The sequence below is a fragment of the Macaca thibetana genome, chromosome 10 (genome assembly GCF_024542745.1).
Source record: "Macaca thibetana thibetana isolate TM-01 chromosome 10, ASM2454274v1, whole genome shotgun sequence".
Lineage (NCBI taxonomy): Eukaryota > Metazoa > Chordata > Mammalia > Primates > Cercopithecidae > Macaca > Macaca thibetana.
Window position 1 is genome coordinate 2,036,271 of NC_065587.1, and position 20,423 is coordinate 2,056,693.

Consider the following 20,423-nt stretch of genomic DNA (forward strand, 5'->3'; position numbering starts at 1 on the left):
GCCCTGTCCACCTAAGTTTTGTGCAGAGCATGCGGCCCGGCAATTCAACTCCTAGAAACAGATGCAAAAGAAATGCGGGAAGTGTTGACAAAAGAATTCATCCAGGACCATGCATAGCAGCACTGATATCGACACAATTTCAACAGAATGAATGAAAACTTCAGTATGCCATGAAATGTGACCTTGTGAGGAACAGGACTAGAGCTGCACACACGCGGATGAACTTCACACAGGATTGAACAGAAGGAGCCAGACATGAAAGAGAAGCTGCTTTATAATTGCACGTAAACAACGTTTAGGAGGAGGCAGAACTAAACGAGGCGTTTGAGATCAGGACAGTGCTGACCTACATGGGAAGTGCCATCTGGGAAGGAGGGAGAGCAGCCATGGGCGGCCGGAAATGGTCACTCCCATTTGACCGTTCCATGGCTGTGTTTCCTCCCCAAAATTCATCCGGCCAGGACCTATTATCGAGGCCTAGGAATGGGTCATTCCATTGACTGTGTTACTCTTGGGTTAAATATTTTCACACAAAATAAACAGAGGCCCCAAAAGCTCCTCAAACCTACCTCACTCCACTCTTCACAGGGTCCACCTCTTGCTTACGATACCTCTCAAAAATCTGACCTACAGGTAAAATGAAAAACATCGCAAAGCTTCTAGAAAGAAACAGGAGGAAATCAAGATGGCTTTGTGCTTGGTGATGAGTTTTTAAATACAACACTGAAAACACAGACCTTGAAGGCAAACAAGCCTCAGACTTTATTCAGATGAAACCTCTGCTCTGAGAACCGAGCTGTGAGGATGCCGAAGACAAGCCACACGCTGGGAGGAAACATCTGCAAAACACGTCTCTGGTAAAGAGCTCGTACCAAAATACATGAAGAATTCTTCAAACTCAGCAACAAGGGAACAACCCAGTTAAAAAGTGGGCCAAAGAACTGAAGAGAGGTCTCATGGAAGAATATATACAGAGGGCAAATAAGCACACAGAGGAATCCTCAAGATCATTCATCATTAAGATATTGCCAATTTAAACAGCAATGTGATCCCACTGCACACCTGTTAGAATGGTGAACAGCCGAAACTCTGACAACAGCCAACGCAGGCAAGAAGGCAGAGCCCGGCGACCTCTGGTCCGTTGCTGGAGCACACGCAAAATGGCACGGCCATTCAAGAAGCGAGCCTGACAGTTTCTTAGGAAGTTAAATATAGCCTCACCATATGATCCACCAATCACACTCCTACATATTTATCCAACTGATTTGAATACTTATGTCTACACAAAAACCTACATGCAAATATTTATAGCCGTCTCATCCGTAATCTCCAAAAACTGAAAGCAACCAAAATGTCATTCAAAAGGTAACTAGATAAACAAATGGCAGTGCTGTTATACAATGGAACATAATTGGAGACAGAGATGAGCTACCAAGCTATGCAGAGAGAGGAAGGAAATCACCAATGCTTGCACCTTGAGTGCATATTTTTCATGTGAAAAAAGTCAGTCCAAAAAAGGCTGCTCACACTCTGTGATACCAATATTTTCAAGTATGTGAGAAAAGGCAAAACTAGAGAGATAGTAAAAAGACCATCGGTCACCAGAGATTGGAGGGGAGGGAGGAGGGCTGGACGATGAGACAACAAGGACTCTCAGAGCAGTGAAACTCTTCTGCGTGATGCTGTCATGGGGGGCATATGACACTGCATATTTGTTATAAGAGATTTGGATCATAATCCCAAAAGATGCAATCCCAAACTCCAAAATCCTGAATGTTGAAATCCCAAAAGATCAAAATCCCTCAACGAAAGTTGGGAAAATTTAGTAGGGAACACTCATGTCATTGTTTATCAGGTCACAGAACAATTTCAAAAGAGGAGCAGAGACACCATTTAGAAAATTAACGTAGGCCGGGCACGGTGGCTCATACCTGTGATCTCAACACTGCGGGAGGCCAAGGCAGGTGGATCGCTTGAGCTCAGGAGTTCAAGACCAGCCTGGCCAAATATGGGGAAACCCCGTCTCTACTAAAAATACAAAAATTAGTCAGGTGTGGTGGTGGCACCTGTAGTCCCAGCTACTCAGGAGGCTGAGGCAGGAGAATTGCTTGAACCCAAGAGATGGAGGTTGCAGTGAGACGAGATCCAGTCACTGCATTCCAGCCTGGGGGACAGAATGAGACTCTGTCTTGGAAAAAAAAAAAATGAATGTGAATTCTCTTGACAGAGAGAGTCATATCCTGAGAGAGAGAGAAAAAAGCAGCTTTTCATTATGATGCAAGACTCCAAAATATAGTTAATGGTTGTGAACAAGGACCATCTCTTACGTCCACCTTTGTGCAATTGCCTGTAATCCATCCCTGTAATACACGTTTTCATATATCAGATTTTCTTGTTAGTTTTATTTTAACTTGCTTGTTTTTACTATTTTAAGTGGTTTTTTTTTTTTTTTTGGTACAATTTTCTGTGCTATGAATTTTATCATTTCTGCATCATTTCCAATACTGGAGGTGTAAATTGTGCTGAGACTTTAGAGTTCCAATTCGTTTTATGTTTGTTTTTTGTTCGTTTTTGTTTGTTTGTTTTTTGCAAATTTGACTCTACAAGAGCACACAATCACAATATTACATTTTGTATACGTATTGCCCATGTATGTACAAACATGGAAACTTCCTCAGTAAACGGAGAGATGACCTTTTTGTACATCTACACGTACGAAAAATGGAATTTCCCGGGATCTCGGTTCTTTGGTAACCATCATGGTGACCCCATCACAGTTTCTGACAGAACTTCTCAAAATCCTTAGGTTGTTCATTGCAGTATCTTAGATGACCGCAGCCAGTGAGCTGGGCGCTAACAGTCACCAGCCATTCTGCTACATGTTTATACATTTCCCTTTTTCACCAGTTTCTTTTCTCTCCTTTTTTTTTTTTAAGATGAGGTTTCACTCGGTCACTCAGGCTGGAGTGCAGTGGTGCACTCATAGCTCAATGGATCCTCCTGCCTCAGTTTCCTGAGTGGCTGGACGACGGGTGTGAGCCACCTGTCCTGTTTCATCACAGACACAGCTCATCTTTTCTTTCTTTCAGTGTTTTTCTTTTCTTTTCTTTTGAGATGGAGTTTTTCTCTTGTCACCCAGGCTGGAGTGCAGTGGCACAATCTCAGCTCACTGCAGCCTCCACCTCCTGGGTTCAAGCGATTCTCCTGCCTCAGCTTCCCGAGTAGCTGGGATTACAGGCACCCACCGCCACACCCAGCTAATTTGTGTATTTTTAGTAGAGACGGGTTTTGACATGTTGGCCAAGCTGGTCTCAAACTTCTGACTTTGTGATCCACCCTCCTCAGCCTCCCAAAGTGCTGGGATGACAGGCGTGAGCCACTGTGCCTGACCAGCTCATCTCCTCATGACTGTTATGCCCATCTGGCTGTCCTTAGTTTACTGAGTGTTTATGCTTGCAAAAATATGTATGTGATTATTGCCTATTTTATTTTGTAAAGTGGCCTATAAAGGCCACTTTTTAATGCACTTTTAAGTGAATGGATTGTTTTCCATTCCACTTATAAGTGAGAAAATGTGGCCGGGCGCGGTGGCTCATGCCTGTAATCCCAGCACTTTGCGAGGCTGAAGCGGGCGGATCACGAGGTCAGGAGATCGAGACCATCCTGGCTAACACGGTGAAACCTCGTCTCTACTAAAAATACAAAAAACTAGCCGGGTGTGGTGGCGGGTGCCTGTAGTCCCAGCTACTTGGGAGGCTGAGGCAGGAGAACGGCGGGAACCCGGGAGGCGGAGCTTGCGGTGAGCTGAGATTGCGCCACTCCAGCCTAGGGGACACAGCGAGACTCCGTCTCAAAAATAATATAATAATAATAATAATAATAAATGAGAAAATGTGGTATTTGTCCTTCTGTGCTTGGCTTTTTTCATTTAGCATAATGTCTTCCAGATCAGTCCATGTTGTCACAAAATACAGAACACTTTTCTCTTTTAAGGCTTAATAGTATTCTATTTTATGTGTCTGTGTGTATATATATAAAATATATATGTGTGCGTGTCTATATATATGTGTATATATGTGTGTGTATGTATAATATATGCGTGTATATATGTTATATGTGTGTATATATGTGTATGTGTGTATATATATGTGTATATATAATATATATGCGTATATATAATGTGTGTATATGTGTATATATGTAGTATATGTGTGTGTATATATACATATATAAAAAACGTTTTTTAATCCATTCATTCATTGAGAAACTGTTAGGTTGACGCTATAACTTGTCTATTGTAAATAATGCTGCCAAAACAAAACAAAATAACACAAAAAAAAATAGACAAATGGGATTATATCAAACTATAAGGCTTCTGCACAACCACAGAAACAATTAACAGTCAAAAGACAACCTGTGGATAGGGAGAAAATATTTGCAAGCCATACATCTAAATACAGGGTTAATACTCAAAATATATAGGGGGCTCAAGCAAGAAAATAAATGAACCAATTTTAAAAACTGGCATAGGATCTGATAGATATTTATTAAAAGCCAACATACCAATGGCCAACACATATATGAAAAAATGCTCAATATCACTAATCATGAAGGAAAAGTAACTTACAATCACAATGAGATATCCACTCACACCTGTCAGAATGACACTATTATCAAAAGGATGAAGGATGCTAAGTGTTGGTGAGGCAATGCAGTAAAGGGGGCCCTTTACGAAACTGTACTAACTGGGCACAGTTGGTGGGAATGTAAATTAGCACAGCTATTATGGACGACTGTATGGGGCTTCCTCAAAAACCTAAAAATAGAACTACTGTATGATCCAGCAATCTTAGTTTTAGTGTGTATCCAAAGGAGTTGAAATCAGCATGTCAAATAAATATATGCCCCTCTGAATCTCCGGCACACACAGAACCCCAAGCCGGACCTGGGAACCCGGGCCCAGAGGATGCAGGCTCAGCCCTGCCCTCCAGGAGCGTCAGATAAAGGGAGATGGGGCATGTTCAGGGACAGCCCGCCACAGGGTGGACACCAAAGGAGCCAGGGCTGGGGGAGCATGGGAGCTGGAAACCCACAGGGGCCCTGGTCTCACTCAGTGGTGCCCAGAACAACTGAAACCCCATGACTACCCAGGCCACCTGCCCTTGCATGTGAGCCTTGCTGAGTGAGCAGCCAGAAAAACCACAGGTGGAAAGGACCTTGCCAGCCCCGAGGCTGTGAGTCTGTTTGGAGGAAACTCAAATCCCTTGTCCGTAGTGAGGCAGGAGCAGGTGCCGCTTCAGGGACAGGGCTTAGGACCTGTGGTCAGCGAGCCCCTCCTCCCTCCTGGGACCTTGCCGTCAACCAGCCAGACCTCTGGGGCCTCAGCCTGCCTCACAAGTGGCGGCTCCTGCACCCCCAGCCCCCGCCTGGCTCACTGTCCCCTCTTTGCCAGTGGGCTGCTGTTTTTGAGCCTTCGTCTGGGAGGGGCTTCCTTCCAGAGGCCTCCCCCATCTGCTAGGCAGCCCTGCCCTCCCTGCAGACCAGCCTTCACTATAACTGTGTCCCCCCAGAGGGTGGCTCTGTGAGGATAGGACAGACGCTGAGTGGATGTCACATGGTGACCCAGACGCAGGGATCCCTCAGCAGACAGGAGAGAGGAAAGAAGGCTGGGCTGAGGCCCGTCTCTCAGGAGCATCTCAGGGGGGGCATACGCTGGGTGCCGATAAGCTCCGAAAAGGCTCACGGTGGCTCCAGCACCCAACCTGGGACATGGGATCGCAGATGGCCGGGCGAGGGTAGGGTAAGCGGGGAGCTGTTTGGAATTCCTTGGAACTGAGTTGAGGCTCCCTTGGGTCTGTGATGTTTGCAGCAGGAGAGTGACGTCCCTGAGAGGCTGGCCCTCAGGTGTGTGGCGAAGGGGCCTGAAGAATGTGGCAAACGCCGTCAGCTCCACGCCGTGACACCCCCATTTTGTTTACACTTTCAGGGGATCCCTGGCCCATCCGTTTGTACTGCTACGACAAAATGCCACAGACTGGGTACTTTTTATTTATTTATTTATTTATTTATTTATTTATTTTATTTCTCTTTTTTGAGGCAGAGTCTCGCTCTGTTGCTGAGGCTGGAGTGCAGTGGCGCACCCTCTGCTCTCCTGCCTCAGCCTCCGGAGTAGCTGAGATTACAGGTGTCCACCACCACGCCGGGCTAATTTTTGTATTTTTAGTAGAGACGGGGTTTCGCCATGTTGGCCAGGCTGGTCTCAAACTCCTGACCTCAGATGATCCACCCGCCTCGGCCAAACTGCTGGGATTCCAGGTGTGAGCCTCCATGCCCAGCCAATTTTTAATAAACAGAAATGTATTAGGTCACAAAAGCCCCACCTCACAGGATGGCCGCACTGGGGTCGGGTGTCCAACTCAGGCTTTTGCGGGGACTCCTTCAAACCACTGCAGCCCGCAAAGGCCCTTCATGCTCCTGCTGTCCATGCTCCAGGGTGAGAATTGGGGAGCAGAGTGAGAAGGGAAAGGGACCCAGGACTAAATCCCGGGGGGGCTCACAGGCACCATCGCCATTAGCTCGGCCACATTCAGCTTTAACGGAACCCACAGCCCACGAGGCCGACACAGCAGCCCTGAGGTCCACACAGCCCTGGAGGCTGGGAGTCCGAGAGTAAGGTGTTGGCAGGGCTGGTGCCTGGGGAGGGCTCTTCCTGGGGGCAGACAACCACCTTCTCACGGTGTCCTCATGCAGCAGAGAGGGAGCCCTCCGGGGCCTCTTCTCATGAGGCCGCCAGTCCTGTGGGGTCAGGTCCTCTCTCCTACAACCTCATTTAACCCTAATCACCTCCTCACAGGCCCCATCTCCAAATACAGTCACACCAGGGGCTAGGGCTTCAACCTATGAATTTGGGGCACGTAATTCAGTCCATAGCAGGCTGCAGAGAGCAGGAGGGGGCTGCAGATGTCAGCTGAGAAGGGTCCTTCTGCAGACCACCCAGGGGGAAGTTCCCAGTCAGAGGGAGAGGAGTTCTGGGGGTCAAGGGGACCATCAGCCCTGTACTGGGAGGGACCTGGAAGCTAAACTGTGTGGCCACCCCACGTCCCATGTCTTCCCAGCACAAAACGTGCTCTGCCGAGTTGATTTGCTCAGCTCATTCTTATTTTGAAACAATTTGAAGCATGAAGAAGAGTTGCACAAATAATGCCAATAACTCTGGTGCCGCCTTCCTGGGGGTTCTGGTGGTTCCAGTGCACTCCACATGTCCCCCCTCTCTCTGTCTGTCTGCCTCTTGTGCACACACATCCTGTTTCCTGATCCACGAGTGAACTACCCTTAAATTCTTCATGGTGTGAAGATAAAAAGTTCCAAAAATCAGGAAATCCTGTCTCTTAAGCAAGTCACAGTTAGCACCTTGGGACATCCCACACAGCCCCGGGCTCTTTTCTGATCTGTGGTCTGTGGTGGAGCCACTCCACGCCCCAAAGGAGGCCAGGGAGACGGTGCCATGGGTTGACTGGGACACAGGCCCTGGCCCGCTGTCCCTTCCTGGCTGTTATCTGCTTGATTATTTGCGTTTTCTAGATATTTTCACAACATCAAAAATTATATTAATCATTTACATTCCCCACCCCATCTTTTCCAAAAATCCAGGCCACAGACGGGCCACCCGCATGGTCACGGCCTGGAGGCCCCTTGCAGATGCAGAGTTCCAGGCCCCTGCAGGCTCAGGGAATGGGAGGTACCGGGGTCAGGGCCCTGGGCTTGGTGTTTTATCAGACTTCCAGGCCCCTTGCAGATGCAGAGTTCCAGGCCCCTGCAGGCTCAGGGAATGGGAGGTACCGGGGTCAGGGCCCTGGGCTTGGTGTTTTATCAGACTTCCTGTTGATTCTCCAGCACAGCGAATTTTGAAAACCACCCGCTACGCCTGCACTTTGGTCTGAAGCTGGATATTGGTTTAACCAGGGTGTTGTGAGCTGCTCATGACCGATGTCCCTGGAAATATCTCAATGGAGCTAGTAGGATCTGACTTGTACCTGGAGCTTCAAGTTCCCTTATCTAGAGCAAGGTCCACAAGCCAGCCACGCCCCAGCTCTGGAACGGCCCAAGGGCTCAGCAGGCCAGTCACCGTCAGTTCCAGAGAGACCTGTCCTCTGGGTCCCCTCTGTTGCAAACCTTCCATCCTTGGACACTTGACGAGTTTTATGAACAGACAGTGCATTTCATTGCCGGGATTATTTTTTTAATTTTGAAATTAATAATCCAAGATTCCTCTACATATTTTATGAAAAGCTCTATCTTCCATTTAATGAGCTCTGTGTGACTAATCAGAAAATAAAACGGATAAAGTAGAATGATTTAGCCTGTAAAATGAGAAATGAAGAAACAGAGTAGCACATTAAACTCAGATGGGCTAGATTTTTCTGGAGTTGACCTTGGAGATGGTTTGGGGTGAGGGAAGCTTTGGGGAGGGCAAAAGGTGGCCTGGAGCAGTGGGGCATGTCCAGAGGTGGACACCTGGAAGGCTCGGTCCTGCTGGCCGGGAGCTGGCCAGTACCCGCAGCCCTGCAGCCTCCAAGAGTGGGGCAGGAGGTGACAGGCCATAGGCACCTTGGGGGTTTCACTTATGGGTCCATCCCCTTGTCAAATGTGCGAAATGTGTCCTGCCCGGGAGGGAAGTCCAGGGTTGGGCAGAGTCTCCGCGCTTCCACCCCAGAAGTGTGCCCTCTAGTGGAAGAGAGTGGGTGCAGGCATATTCCAGAGTTGACCAAGCTGTTGGCCTCCGTATTTGTTGATGGTTGGCTTGGCTGTAAAGGCCGAGCTGTTCAGGTTGCAGTCTTTAATTCTCTGGTCTGGAGCAGAGTTCCCTTTTGAAATGCAAATTTCCTGGAGCCGAGATCTTGCCAAGCCACTGTCCTGCATCCTGAGGACTGTGTACCCCAGAGGGAGGCCTGTCTGAGAGCACAGAGGAAGTGGGGAACCCAGGGGCCGGAGGCATCCTGCAGGGGCTGCCTGGCCACAGCCCTGGGCTGGAGCCTCTCTCTTCCTCTCACCCCTGCCCTCTGTTCTCAGTGCCTGGCATTTTAAATGGCTGCATAACTGTTAAGACTGTATTTACATAAATGGCCAATAAACATATGAAAAGATGTTCAAACTCAATAGTAATCAAAGACATGCAAATTAAAGCAACAAAGAGGTTGATACCTTTCTCTGTTTAGCAAATTGGCAAAGATTAAAAAGAACATAATCCCTGGTTTGGGTACCAGTGTGGGAAAAGTTGGGCACTCTCCCCTCCAGCTGGTGGGCTTGTCAAAAGCTTCCGCTTTCCTGGAGGGGGATTTAGCAACCTGCAGCACATGCTAAAATGTGGAGACTTTTTACATCCCTTCACCTAACAATGCTGCTGCCACGCGTTTATCATAAAGAAATGATTAAGTGAGATGGCAAGGGTGACACGCTAGTGTACTCATCACGGCATCAGTCATCACAACAAGAAAGGGGCCCACCAGTGTGAGCAAGAGGAGGGCATGCCGTTCTTGGAGGGCCTCCTCCTCTGCCATATCCTAAAGAACAGGGCACATTGCTATTTATCGACATGGAACAAAGGCTTAGTAATACAGGGTTCATGAAGAGAGCAGGGTCCAGAACCCTCTGCATAGAACTCCCCATTCATACAAGTGTTAGTGGAATGACTACTATGTGCCTAGAAAATTCTAGATGCTGAAGCTTCCAGCAGAAATAAGCCAACTAAGGTTTTTGCCCATAAGAAGCAAGTACAGAAAGACAATGTATTAATCTCCAACAATCACTGTAACAAGTTCCCACAAACCAGGGGACCTGACACCAGAGATCCTGTGTCTGGCGATGGGCAGGCCTTCCTCTTGCTGAAGGTTCTGGGCAGGATCTTTCTTCCTCTCGCAGCTCCTGGTGGCTGCAGGCCTTTCCTGGCGCGTGGCTGCGCCACTCCGATCTCTGTCTCCGTCGTCAAGCCTCCTTCTACGAGGCTGTTTTTCCAAATTTTCCTCTTCGTGTAAGGACATCAGCCATTGGATTTAGGAACCAACCTAATCCAGAATGATTGCAATGTTAACTTGATCACATCTGCAAATACTCTATTTCCAAAGAAGGTCCCATTCACAGGTACCGGGGGTCGGGACGTGGACGTATCTTTCGGGGGACGGAATTCAACTCACACTCGATGGCCATTACAGGTAACAGTCGTCCTGCTATGCACCCAGCCCTGAACGAGGAGAATCCCTTTAGCCTCCAGAGCAAACCCATGAGTGACGCAGCACTGCAGCGCCACTTCACAGACAGGAGGTTCCGGGGCTCACCCAACCCTGGGGCCCACAGTGAGCAGGTGGGGCTGGGTCCTAACCCCCAGTCCCCGGGGACCCCAGAGCTCAGAGCAGCCCTGAAGACATCCTCAGGCTGCTGTGTGGGTTCAGGAGGGTGCGATTTGGGGGTGAGGATGCCCCCATCCCCATCATGCATCTCTCCTCCCCCTCCCCAAGCATGGCCCCTTCCTGTTTCTAGAGATAACCAGTCTCTGTCATTTTCTGGCCATACATTCCTTGTTTTTCTTTTTCGTTTCACTGCCATGTCTACATCCCTGAAAAGCAAAGCACAGGTTAGTCTCTGTGAACTTTATAAAAAGGGAGGCATATTTCACTTCCCTTTCTGCTGCCTGCCTTCCTCCACGCAGCATCGCAGGTTTAGGGATTCATCCTGCTTTTCCTAGATCTGGGATTCCTTCATTCCTGTCACTGAACTTACCACAGTCCGTTGATTCGTTTTGCTGCTGAGGTGCCTTTGGCTTGCTCCCACTGGGGGCTGTAATGAGACGTGTTGCTGAGACCGCTGTGCTGTGGGTCCCACAGGATGGGGGTGAGCTGCTGGGGTGCACCCCAGGTTACGGGGGGTCCCACCCGCACCGTGAGCACAGCCCCCTCCTCCCTGGAAAAGGTCAGACCAGTTCCCAATGGAGCTGCATCGGGCTTAACTCAGTTTTCCCCTCTGCACTTTACAGAACGCTTACACATTCGAACATGTATTGTTTAAATAATTACATTATTTTGGAATGGCGTAAGCTAGTGGGAGAGAGACAGCAGCGTGGTCTCATGTTGGAAAGCTTGGCCCGGCAGCCACAGCCACTGTCCCGTTCCCAGGGGACTCTGGGCCTGGGGTCCTCACGGGGGATTCAGTGAGCCGCTTCCATTACGGGGCTCAGCCGGGCCTGCTGTGAGTTCAGTCCTGGGTTCAGGCTTGCTATGATTGCTGTTGTCATCAAAACAAAACCACTTTCATTTTGGAAAAATATTAAAGCCACGACAAAGGGCGAACGGACAGAGGCCTGTACACGGGGCTCCACTGTCTTCATAGGGTCCAAGGCAGGCACTTTTCCCCAGCGCAGTGGCGCAGGGCGGAGCCACCACCCTGGGTTCCAGAACTGTGTGCCTTGCTCTGTCCCAACCCCCAGTGTATGTGATTTCTGCCTGCACGAGGCCAGCCTGTTAAGAGAGAACTCTGCCCTCTCATCTCAGGGACCCAGAGCCAGCCTAGGACAGAAGCCATCCAGTGAATTAAGCTGCTCAAGCCATGCTGTCCCAGCCAGGTCCATGTGTCCGAAACCAGCTGAAGGCTGGGACCCGGTTTCCGCTCAGGACTCAGTGGAGAGCCCGTGCCCCTGGGTCCCGTCACCTCCAGGGCAGCAGTGTTGGTGACTGTGGTCCTCCTTTCACAAACCCACTGTCGGGGCTGGACTGCACCCCCAAAGTCCACGTGTGGAAGCCCTAACCCCCAATGCCTCAGAAGGAGGCTGTATTCGGAGAGAAGGCCTCTACAGAAATGATGAAGTTAAAAGGAAGTTATACGGGCGGGCCCTAATCCAACAGGACTCCGGAAAAAGAGTCATTGTAGAAGACAGGGGGCCGGGCGCGGTGGCTCAAGCCTGTAATCCCAGCACTTCGGGAGGCCAAGACGGGCGGATCATGAGGTCAGGAGCTCGAGACCATCCTGGCTAACACGGTGAAACCCCGTCTCTACTAAAAAAAATACAAAAAACTAGCCTGGCGAGGTGGCAGGCGCCTGTAGTCCCAGCTACTCGGGAGGCTGAGGCAGGAGAATGGTGGGAACCCGGGAGGCGGAGCTTGCAGTGAGCTGAGATCCGGCCACTGCACTCCAGCCTGGGAGACAGAGCGAGACTCCGTCTCAAAAAAAAAAAAAAAAAAAAGAAGACAGGAGGACGCAGACAGGCACAGAGTGACGCCCAAGAGAGGACTCAGGGAGAAGACGCCACCTTAAACCCGAGGAGAGGCCTCAGGAGGAACCAGCCCGGGCCACACCTTGATCTGGAACTTCCAGCCTGTAGAGCCTGCAAGAACCAACGTCTGTTGTGTTTGCTGCCGGTCTGGGCTATGGTGCTTTGTTTCGGGAGTCTGGGCCGGCCCGCAAACCTGCACTGCATCTCCTTCGAGCTCAGCCTAACCCTCAGTAAACTGATTCTGCTTTGGCTCAAAAAGGTTGATTTTTTCATATTTTCTTCTTTCTTTTGCTTCTCAAATCCCAGCGGGTCCTGGTGGCTACTTGGTCGTTCAGGCCAATGCGGAGTTTTGCTGCCAGCCCCTGTTCCCTCGGGAGACGGTGCGGGCTGCACCCGCTATGTGAAGGCTCTGTGGGTGTAAAGACCCAGGCCCTGCAGTCGGGCAGCCTGGCGGCAGATCCGCCGCTGCTCCCCGCCGCTGCCGGGCCCCGTGAGGATCAGGGCATCTCTTGAAACCTGTTTCTCCTCTCAAACACAGGGATCTGAGTGGGGCCTGCTTGGAAGGGTGTCATGGGGTTTAAGGGAAATGAGCAACGAGTCCAGCCACGCTGTGCACGCCAGCCCGGCCAGGCAGGCAGGATGGGATCTCCTCTGTTGTGTTAGAAGCGAGAAGGGAAGGTGGTGGGTACAATGGTCCTGGCTGTGGGTCTTGCAGAACTCGACAGCAAGGACTGAATGGGCCAGCCCGGACTCGCGGGGTCAGCGGCAACTGTCGAGTCAGACTCTCTGCTGATATTCGGTTAAATTTCAAGTAAGTTGCTCAGAGTTTTGCAAGGTCCAAGGTTACAGGAAAATAAAGGCAAATGGTCCATTTAATGATTCTACATCAGTTACCCACGCGTGAGAAGTGGGCACCTCACCGCAGAAATGGATGGATTAATCTCCCGTGTGTAGCTTCCCGGCTCAGGGAGCGGCTCCCTTTATCTGTCTTTCATGGGCTTTGCGTCCCTGGTGGGCTGGTGTCCCTGGCAAGGTCTGGTCTCAGGGAATAGGCTTCCAGGACATTTGACACGTACGTGTTAGCCCCACCCCCTGCCACCGTGCTGGTCCCAGCTCCCCCTGCCTCCCTACCTCTGCCCTTGCCTCCCCAATGGCCGATGACCCCGCAGCAGCCAGGGGAGCCGCATCTTCTGGGTGGCAGCATGTCCTTCTCTGCTCAGGCCCTGCAGTGGCCCTGCTCCTGGAGGAACAGCAGAGTCCCTCAGGGCCTGAACCCTCCAGAGTCTCCACTCCCATCGCTCTCTGACCTTACCTCCTGCCACTCCTCCCTAGGGCCGCGCATCCCTCCACTTCCCTCTCCTCCTGTGCCTGGAGCATGAAGAAGGCCCCCTGCTGAGGCCTCTGCAGCTGCAGCCACCTCCTTCCCCAGCTGCACTCAGGACTCTTCCTCGCCTCCTCCAGGTCTTTGTTTGAACACTCATAACCTGTGTGGCCTTCCCTGGCCTCCCACTAGAAACAGAACCCTCGACCCAGCACCCCCAAACCCAGCACTCCACCCTGACACCCCTCCTTGCCTGTTTCACTTTTCCCATGGTGCCTTTTGCATCTAACATAGTTTACACGGTAACTTCAGGAAAGGCCTTGTTTGGGTCTGTGTAATGAGTGCTACATCCTTGGTACCCATAACAGGCATGGGAAGGGCAGCTCTGGGTTCTCAGCTCCCTAATCCCGAGCTCTGTGAGACCCTGCTCAGGTAGCTTCTCCTCCCTGAGACACAGAAGAGCTTGTCAGAAATGTGCCGCGCTGTGAACCACCATGACGACGTGCTGTCTGTCCTCTCCTGATGCCAGTGAAAACCAGGAGAATGAAACGTCGGAAACAGCAGCCGCCTGCAGCGAGGGCCATTTCTTACTCTGGACTTTAATATACTTGTAAAATCAAAATGCTAAGGGGTCATGATTAGATGGGGCAGAGAAGCCGGGGTCACTTCCACAGGCCTCAAGAGAATCAGCCAAACTCACTTGGTTTCCAAAGCAGCTGGCTCACTCTGGGGGCCGGAACCCACAGCTGTATGTGTAAAACAACAGGAAGAGGTGTGGGCACAGGCTACAGGGGACTCCCGAAAACCAGTGACACCGCGAAGGGCCATGAAGCTGGGAGGGAACGAAGAATGCATGACCTGCCATCTTTGCAGGAGACAGTGGGTCCCACGTGTGATGGAAAAAAGGAGTAGTGTGGGCAGGAAGCAGCTTTGAACTGCTGATACAACGTATGGAAGCTAAGACCAGACCAGTCTCATATGGAATACAACATGTCTGTCAGCACAGACACAGACACACACTCTGTATTGCTCAGCGCTGAACTGGGGGCCAGAGAGAAGACGTGTGGACAAGTACACACTTTGGGCCCCTTCTCCACACTGTCTTTCTACAGATACCTGGCCTGAAAATAGCTCTGCTCATTCAAACACAAGTAAAAATAACAAGAAAAAACAGGAATAATGTAGAGGAGGAAACTAAAAATATACTACAGAAAAATTTGGCCAGGGAGAGGACTGAAAAATCTTATGAAGGAAAAAATGGTATCACATGGACTTGAAGATGATGGGTTTTTTTTTTTTTTTTAAGTTATAAAGTCAGGAAATCAAAGCCTTAAAAGCAGAGACACAAGAGCTCATGGGGGCAATACTATAACAGAAGAAAAGGGTAAAAATAATTTGCCAGACCTTGGGAGGAAATGACAAAGATCAAGAACGCCATCACAGAGAAGGCTGTATTTGAAGCATCATAAGGCTGGAACAGCCATACCCAGGGGAAAAAAAAGGCTTAAAAATCTTGAGCAAATGAAATAATTTTAGTTTCCAAATATAAGAAAAATACAATAGCAATAAAAGACAAGGAAGATTTCCAAAATATATATATAACTGTTAGCCCTGAAGAAGAGGAAATGAAATGACTGGTCTTGAAAGATACAGAAATAATACTGAGGGAATTCACACCTCTAAAGCTGTCAAATGACTTTTCCATAGGAAACCTCCGATATCAGAAGTGTGTGAAGTAGTATCCATAAAGACTTCAATGAAAAAAAGTCATTCAATAATTTTATACCTTGCTAAACTATTATTTCAGTATAAAGAGATTAATTTATATATATATATATGTATATGCAAGAAGTCCCATAAACTTTCTTGAAGACATTGCTAACAGACAAAAGCCACCCAGCTAAGAGCTTAAGAAAGAGTCTATGGGAAATAAATTGGTCATGAGGTTTATATGAAGATTTGTAAGTTAATACTAAGGTTAAGACTGTGGAAATGATGGTTATGGAGTAATAACTATTCTAAGCCCTAGCAATGTAGAAAGAATTACATAACTAAGCAGTGGGTGGATGAGAAAGGCAAGCTGGAGGCTGAATAAGCAGATTTCATCATCATTCTTAGTACAGGAGGTCAGCAGTTGTGGTGTAAAGCGCACAAGTCACATAAAAGATGGATGATTGTATTGTATAAGAACATAAAGATGGCCAGTAACGTATGTGAGGATCATGATGGAGCCAGCAGTACTGCACAGTGCATGCTGATCCCAGGCCCTCCAGCCCCCTGGTTTGTAGCAAGATTTGGCCAAGGGGGAGACCCAACGAGAGATCAAAGAGATGGAAGAGAGTGAGGTGAGGGATTTCCCTCCCCAGGTTCACTCCTGTAATGTCCCTGGAGCTGCTGTGTCCACTGACAGAAGGTCGCTGCCCCTCTCAAGGTGGCTGCTTTATCCATCACTTTTATTTTCCCGCTTCCGGTAACCCCTCTGTCCCAGTAGTCATTTGGCCTAAGTGCTGGCTCTTCCCACATTAAATTCACTCAGACAGGGAGAGAAAGAGAGAGAGAGGAAGACAGAGACAGAGAAAACATGCTTTTGATAAAAAGCAAGAAAGGAGGGGGAGAAAGCAAAGAAACTCAGATAAGGCAGAAAAAAATATCATAAAGCTGTATATACATAGATAATATTCAAATATAACCAGTTATAGCAAGTACAAAGATTTCTTTTTTTAAAAAATGGTCATATACTAAGTATGTAACATACCTAAAATATAACAAAAAAACATTGAAAGTAAAGAGGACAGAGCCTTGGAAGCAAATGAAAACCAAAGCTGCCTTGGTGTAGCTATATTCAAAGCAGAATGAACGTTCTAGGGGTGAGGAAGGCTATTTTACAATAAAAAAGACAAATCCATAAGAAGAACATTTTGCATGCACATGGTATAGTTTCAAACTTTGTAATGCCAAAGTTAATAGAACTGCAAGGAGAAGTAGATACATCCATCCCCATACTGGAAGATTTTCATAGAGCTTTCTTAGTAAATCAAGACAGCAAAACTATTTATAAGCATAAAAAAGATGGAAACAACACAATTAACAAATAGATCAGATGAAAATATAGACTATAGAATTCTGTACCTCAAAATTGCACGATATTCTATGTATACATGGAACACTCATGAAAATTTACCTGTATTAGAACATAAGTCATATCTCGACATAGTTCCAAATAAAGTATTACCATTAAACAGAATATATTTTATGAACATAACTACATTGTAAGCTAATGACACACAGATAAGTTAGCAACACACACAGTTATTAATGAAATGGTTAAACAGACTGTGGTACGTCCATACCATGGAACGCCACTTAGCAATATAAAGAAACGTGCTGTTAATACAGGCGACAGACTGGGTGAATCTCCAGGAAATTGTGTGATGCACAGAAAGTCAATCTCTAAAGGTTACATAGTGGATGATTCTACTTACATACAATTTTGTAAATGACAGAGTTTTAGAAATGGAGAAGAGAATAATCGTGGTTGCCCAGGTTGAAGGGGAGGAGGAGTGGGAGGGGAGTAGCTATGACAGAGGACGGTCATCGATGGGATCTCTGTGGGGTTGGAATTGTTTGGTATTTTGACTCTGGTGGTGGGTACACGAACCTACAAAGAGGATAAAATGGTATAGAACTCACTGTGCGCACACACACACACGTGCACACACAAATGAGCACAGGTAAAACTGAGGAAAACTTAATCAGTTCAGCGGCTTCTGTCACTGGGCTGGGCTGTGCTACTGTATTAGAGTTTTACACAGCGTTTGTACTGGGGATGTGGGGGAGGGTACATGGGCTCTCTCTGTATAATTTCCTACAACCGCATGTCAATCTACAATCATCTAATAGAAATTTCAACTAAACATCCTCTACGTTAAAACATTTAAAACAAACTTGAAAATTAACTTTGGTTTAAAGAATGCACAGTAGCGTGAGCTGTATGATGCTTGTATTTAGATAATCGGACAAAGCTGCAGATGAAAGCTCTAAAAAAATGCCGGGCACAGTGGCTCACACCTGTAATCCCAGCACTTTGGGAGGCCAAGGTGGGCAGACTGACTGAGCTCAAGAGTTCGAGACCAGCCTGGGCAACATGGTGAAACCCCGTCTCTACTAAAATACAAAAAAAAAAAAATTAGCCGGGCGTGGTGGCATGTGCCTGTAGTCCCAGTTACGCAGGAGCCTGAGGCAGGAGAATTGCTTTCACCCAGGAGGCAGAGGTTTGCAGTGATCCGAACTGCACTCCAGACTGGGCAACAGAGCGATGCTCCATCTCCAAAAAAAGAAAAGAAAGCTATAAAAGAAAAACTGACAAGCTGGGCTCCTGCAAACCACCTGGCAGTAAAATCAAAAGTCAATGCATTTTGCCCACAGACGAAGAGCTTCCAAACAGCTTTGGGGATCACTGCTCTCAACCAGCCAGGATGGTCAAGCGTAAGGAAGGCCTGCAACATGAATATGGAGGCCACAGCTCAGAATCAAAGTAGACTTACTGGGAGAAAACAGGGACTTGACAGAGTGAAGAAACTTTCCAGAAAGGTATCTAATACTCCAGAGAAATAAGAAAAATATTGCAATAATAAAGGAGAACAAGAAGCTATCTACACACGAGGAACAATGAGAGAACAGTAGCAAAATAGCTGTTGGAAATTAAAAACATGGCAGCCCCAACGAAAATTCTATAGGAAGTCTGGAAGATAAAGCTGAGGCTATTTCACAATCTTACTAAAGGTTAGCGGAGATAAAGAGAAAAAGATGAAAAACTAACAAATGAAATTACATCAGTTTAGAAGGCCCAACATCCAAATAAGAAAAGTTACAGGGGAGAAGGCTAAGAAAGGACATGAGATGATAGATCAAGAAGCCTCAGTAAGGGCTTGGCACAGTAGCACAGGCTTGTAATCCCAGCACTTTGGGAGGGCGAGGCAGGTGGATCATCTGAGGTCAGGAGTTCGAGACCAGCCTGGCCAACGTGGTGAAACCATGTCACTACTAAAAATACAAAAATTAGCCAGGTGTGGTGGCGCATGCCTGTAGTCCCAGCTACTCAGGAGGCTGAGGCAGGAGAATCACTTGAACCCAGGAGGCGGAGGTTGCCGTGAGCCATGATCCTGCCATTGCACTCTAGCCTAGGTGACAGAATGAGACTCCATCTTAAAAAAAAAAAAAAAAAAAAAAAGAAAAGAAAAAGAAAAAAAAGAGAGAGAGAGAGAGAGCGCTCAATAAGAATCCAGCATGAGGTCCCACACACTGGCTCATACCTGTAATCCCAGCAGGTTGGTAGGTCAAGGTGGCCAGACCACTTGAGCCCAGGAGTTTGTGACCAGCCTAAGAGACATATTGAGATCCTGTCTCTACAAAAAATTAAAAAAGATTAGTCAGACATGGTGGTACATCAGCTACTCAAGAGGCTGAGGTGGGAGGATCACTTGACTAGCCCAGGTCAAGGCTGCAGTGACCTAGGATCGCACCACTGCACTCCAGCCTGGGCAATACAGTGAGACCCTGCTTTAAAAAAAAAAAAAAAGAATCTAGCACATGAATGAAAGTAGACCCACACCAAGATTCATTGTGGTGAAATTTCAAACCAGAACACAGACTCTATTCTACAGTCTTGCATATAGACAAGAGTTGGATAAAGGGACTGGGAATCAAAAAGACTTAGAGCTTCTCAATAGCAACACGGGAGTCAGTAACCCAATGGAGCACCATGTTCAAAAGCTGGAAGGAAGGTGGCTTCCAAACGCAAATCCTTCACCCAGCCAGACCCATCAGTATGTATTTGAGGAACATGCAACCCACTTTGGATGGGTGGGATCCCAAATGCTTGCCTCCTTTGAACTCTTTCCAAAGCTCCAGAGGAAGTGCCCCACTGAGTGAAGAGCAACCTGTGGGGAGGCTGCTCCAGGACCCAGGGGACACCTGGCCTGATGCAGGACAGTGAGAGATGTTGGTAGGGACAGGGACAGCTATTCACCACACGCAGGAGTTCACCTGCCCAGATGGGCGCGTACCCCCAGAAACAGCACCTTCAGGTGAACCCCAACCTCATCGCCATTGTGCCATGGACTCTTTGCTATGGCTTCCCTTGGCCGTGTGCCAGTGAGTTCTCCACTCTTCTCTCCATGACCTGAATTTCGGGCCAGCAGAGGGCCTGTGTCCCACCCTACACTCTTGTTCTGCTTTGATCCAATCCTGAGAGCTGGAGGACCCAGCAAGCCAGAGACGGTGTTTCCCTGCCTGTGTTCCTCTGGGACATGCAGCCCTGAGTCAGGACACGGCCCTCATCTCCACCCCTGACCCCTCCCCAGCCAGCTGCAGAGGTCTTCAGGTTCCATGGACTTCCACAGGAGGCTCCGGTAAACTCTCCAAGAGGCTGAGACTGTGCTTTGGCCTACCAGCTCTCTTAACTTGCCTTCCTCCAGTGCCTTCATCTAAACACCTGTAACACGACTCTTTCCTTGGGAAGCTAGTTTGGTCCTTAATACTCACATTTTAAACTAAATAATATAATGTTTGTGGATGCACAAAGAAATATAAGAACATACTTGTACAAATTCAGAACAACGGCAACTCTGGGGACAGAAAATTATGAGATGGGTGGTCTGAGGACATGGGGACTTAGAAAGTCTTGTCAGGATCTGATTCTTAATACAGGTGTTGGAGGAGTGTTTCATTTTTGCTATTGTTTAAACCATTCATATACAATCTGAATGCGTGATAAATTTCATAGAAAAGACATCAAACATAAGAGAACTTTACAAATAAACATGTGAAGACTGATAAATGTGA

At 48.0% G+C, this 20,423-nt stretch overlaps 1 protein-coding gene across 2 annotated transcripts in view; it reads right to left on the bottom strand.

Moving 5' to 3' along the window:
• TAFA5 (TAFA chemokine like family member 5) overlaps window positions 1–20,423 on the bottom strand; it is a 309,133-nt gene that overhangs the window by 15,326 nt on the left and 273,384 nt on the right. The window contains exon 4 of one of the 2 annotated variants that reach the window (XM_050746539.1): window positions 7,730–10,061. The exons of the other annotated variant lie outside the window; for it this stretch is intronic. Within the exon in view, the coding sequence (XP_050602496.1) occupies window positions 10,050–10,061 (12 nt within the window). The 3' untranslated portion in view covers window positions 7,730–10,049. Of the gene's footprint in view, window positions 1–7,729; window positions 10,062–20,423 lie in introns of those variants that run through there. 2 annotated transcript variants of the gene reach the window in all.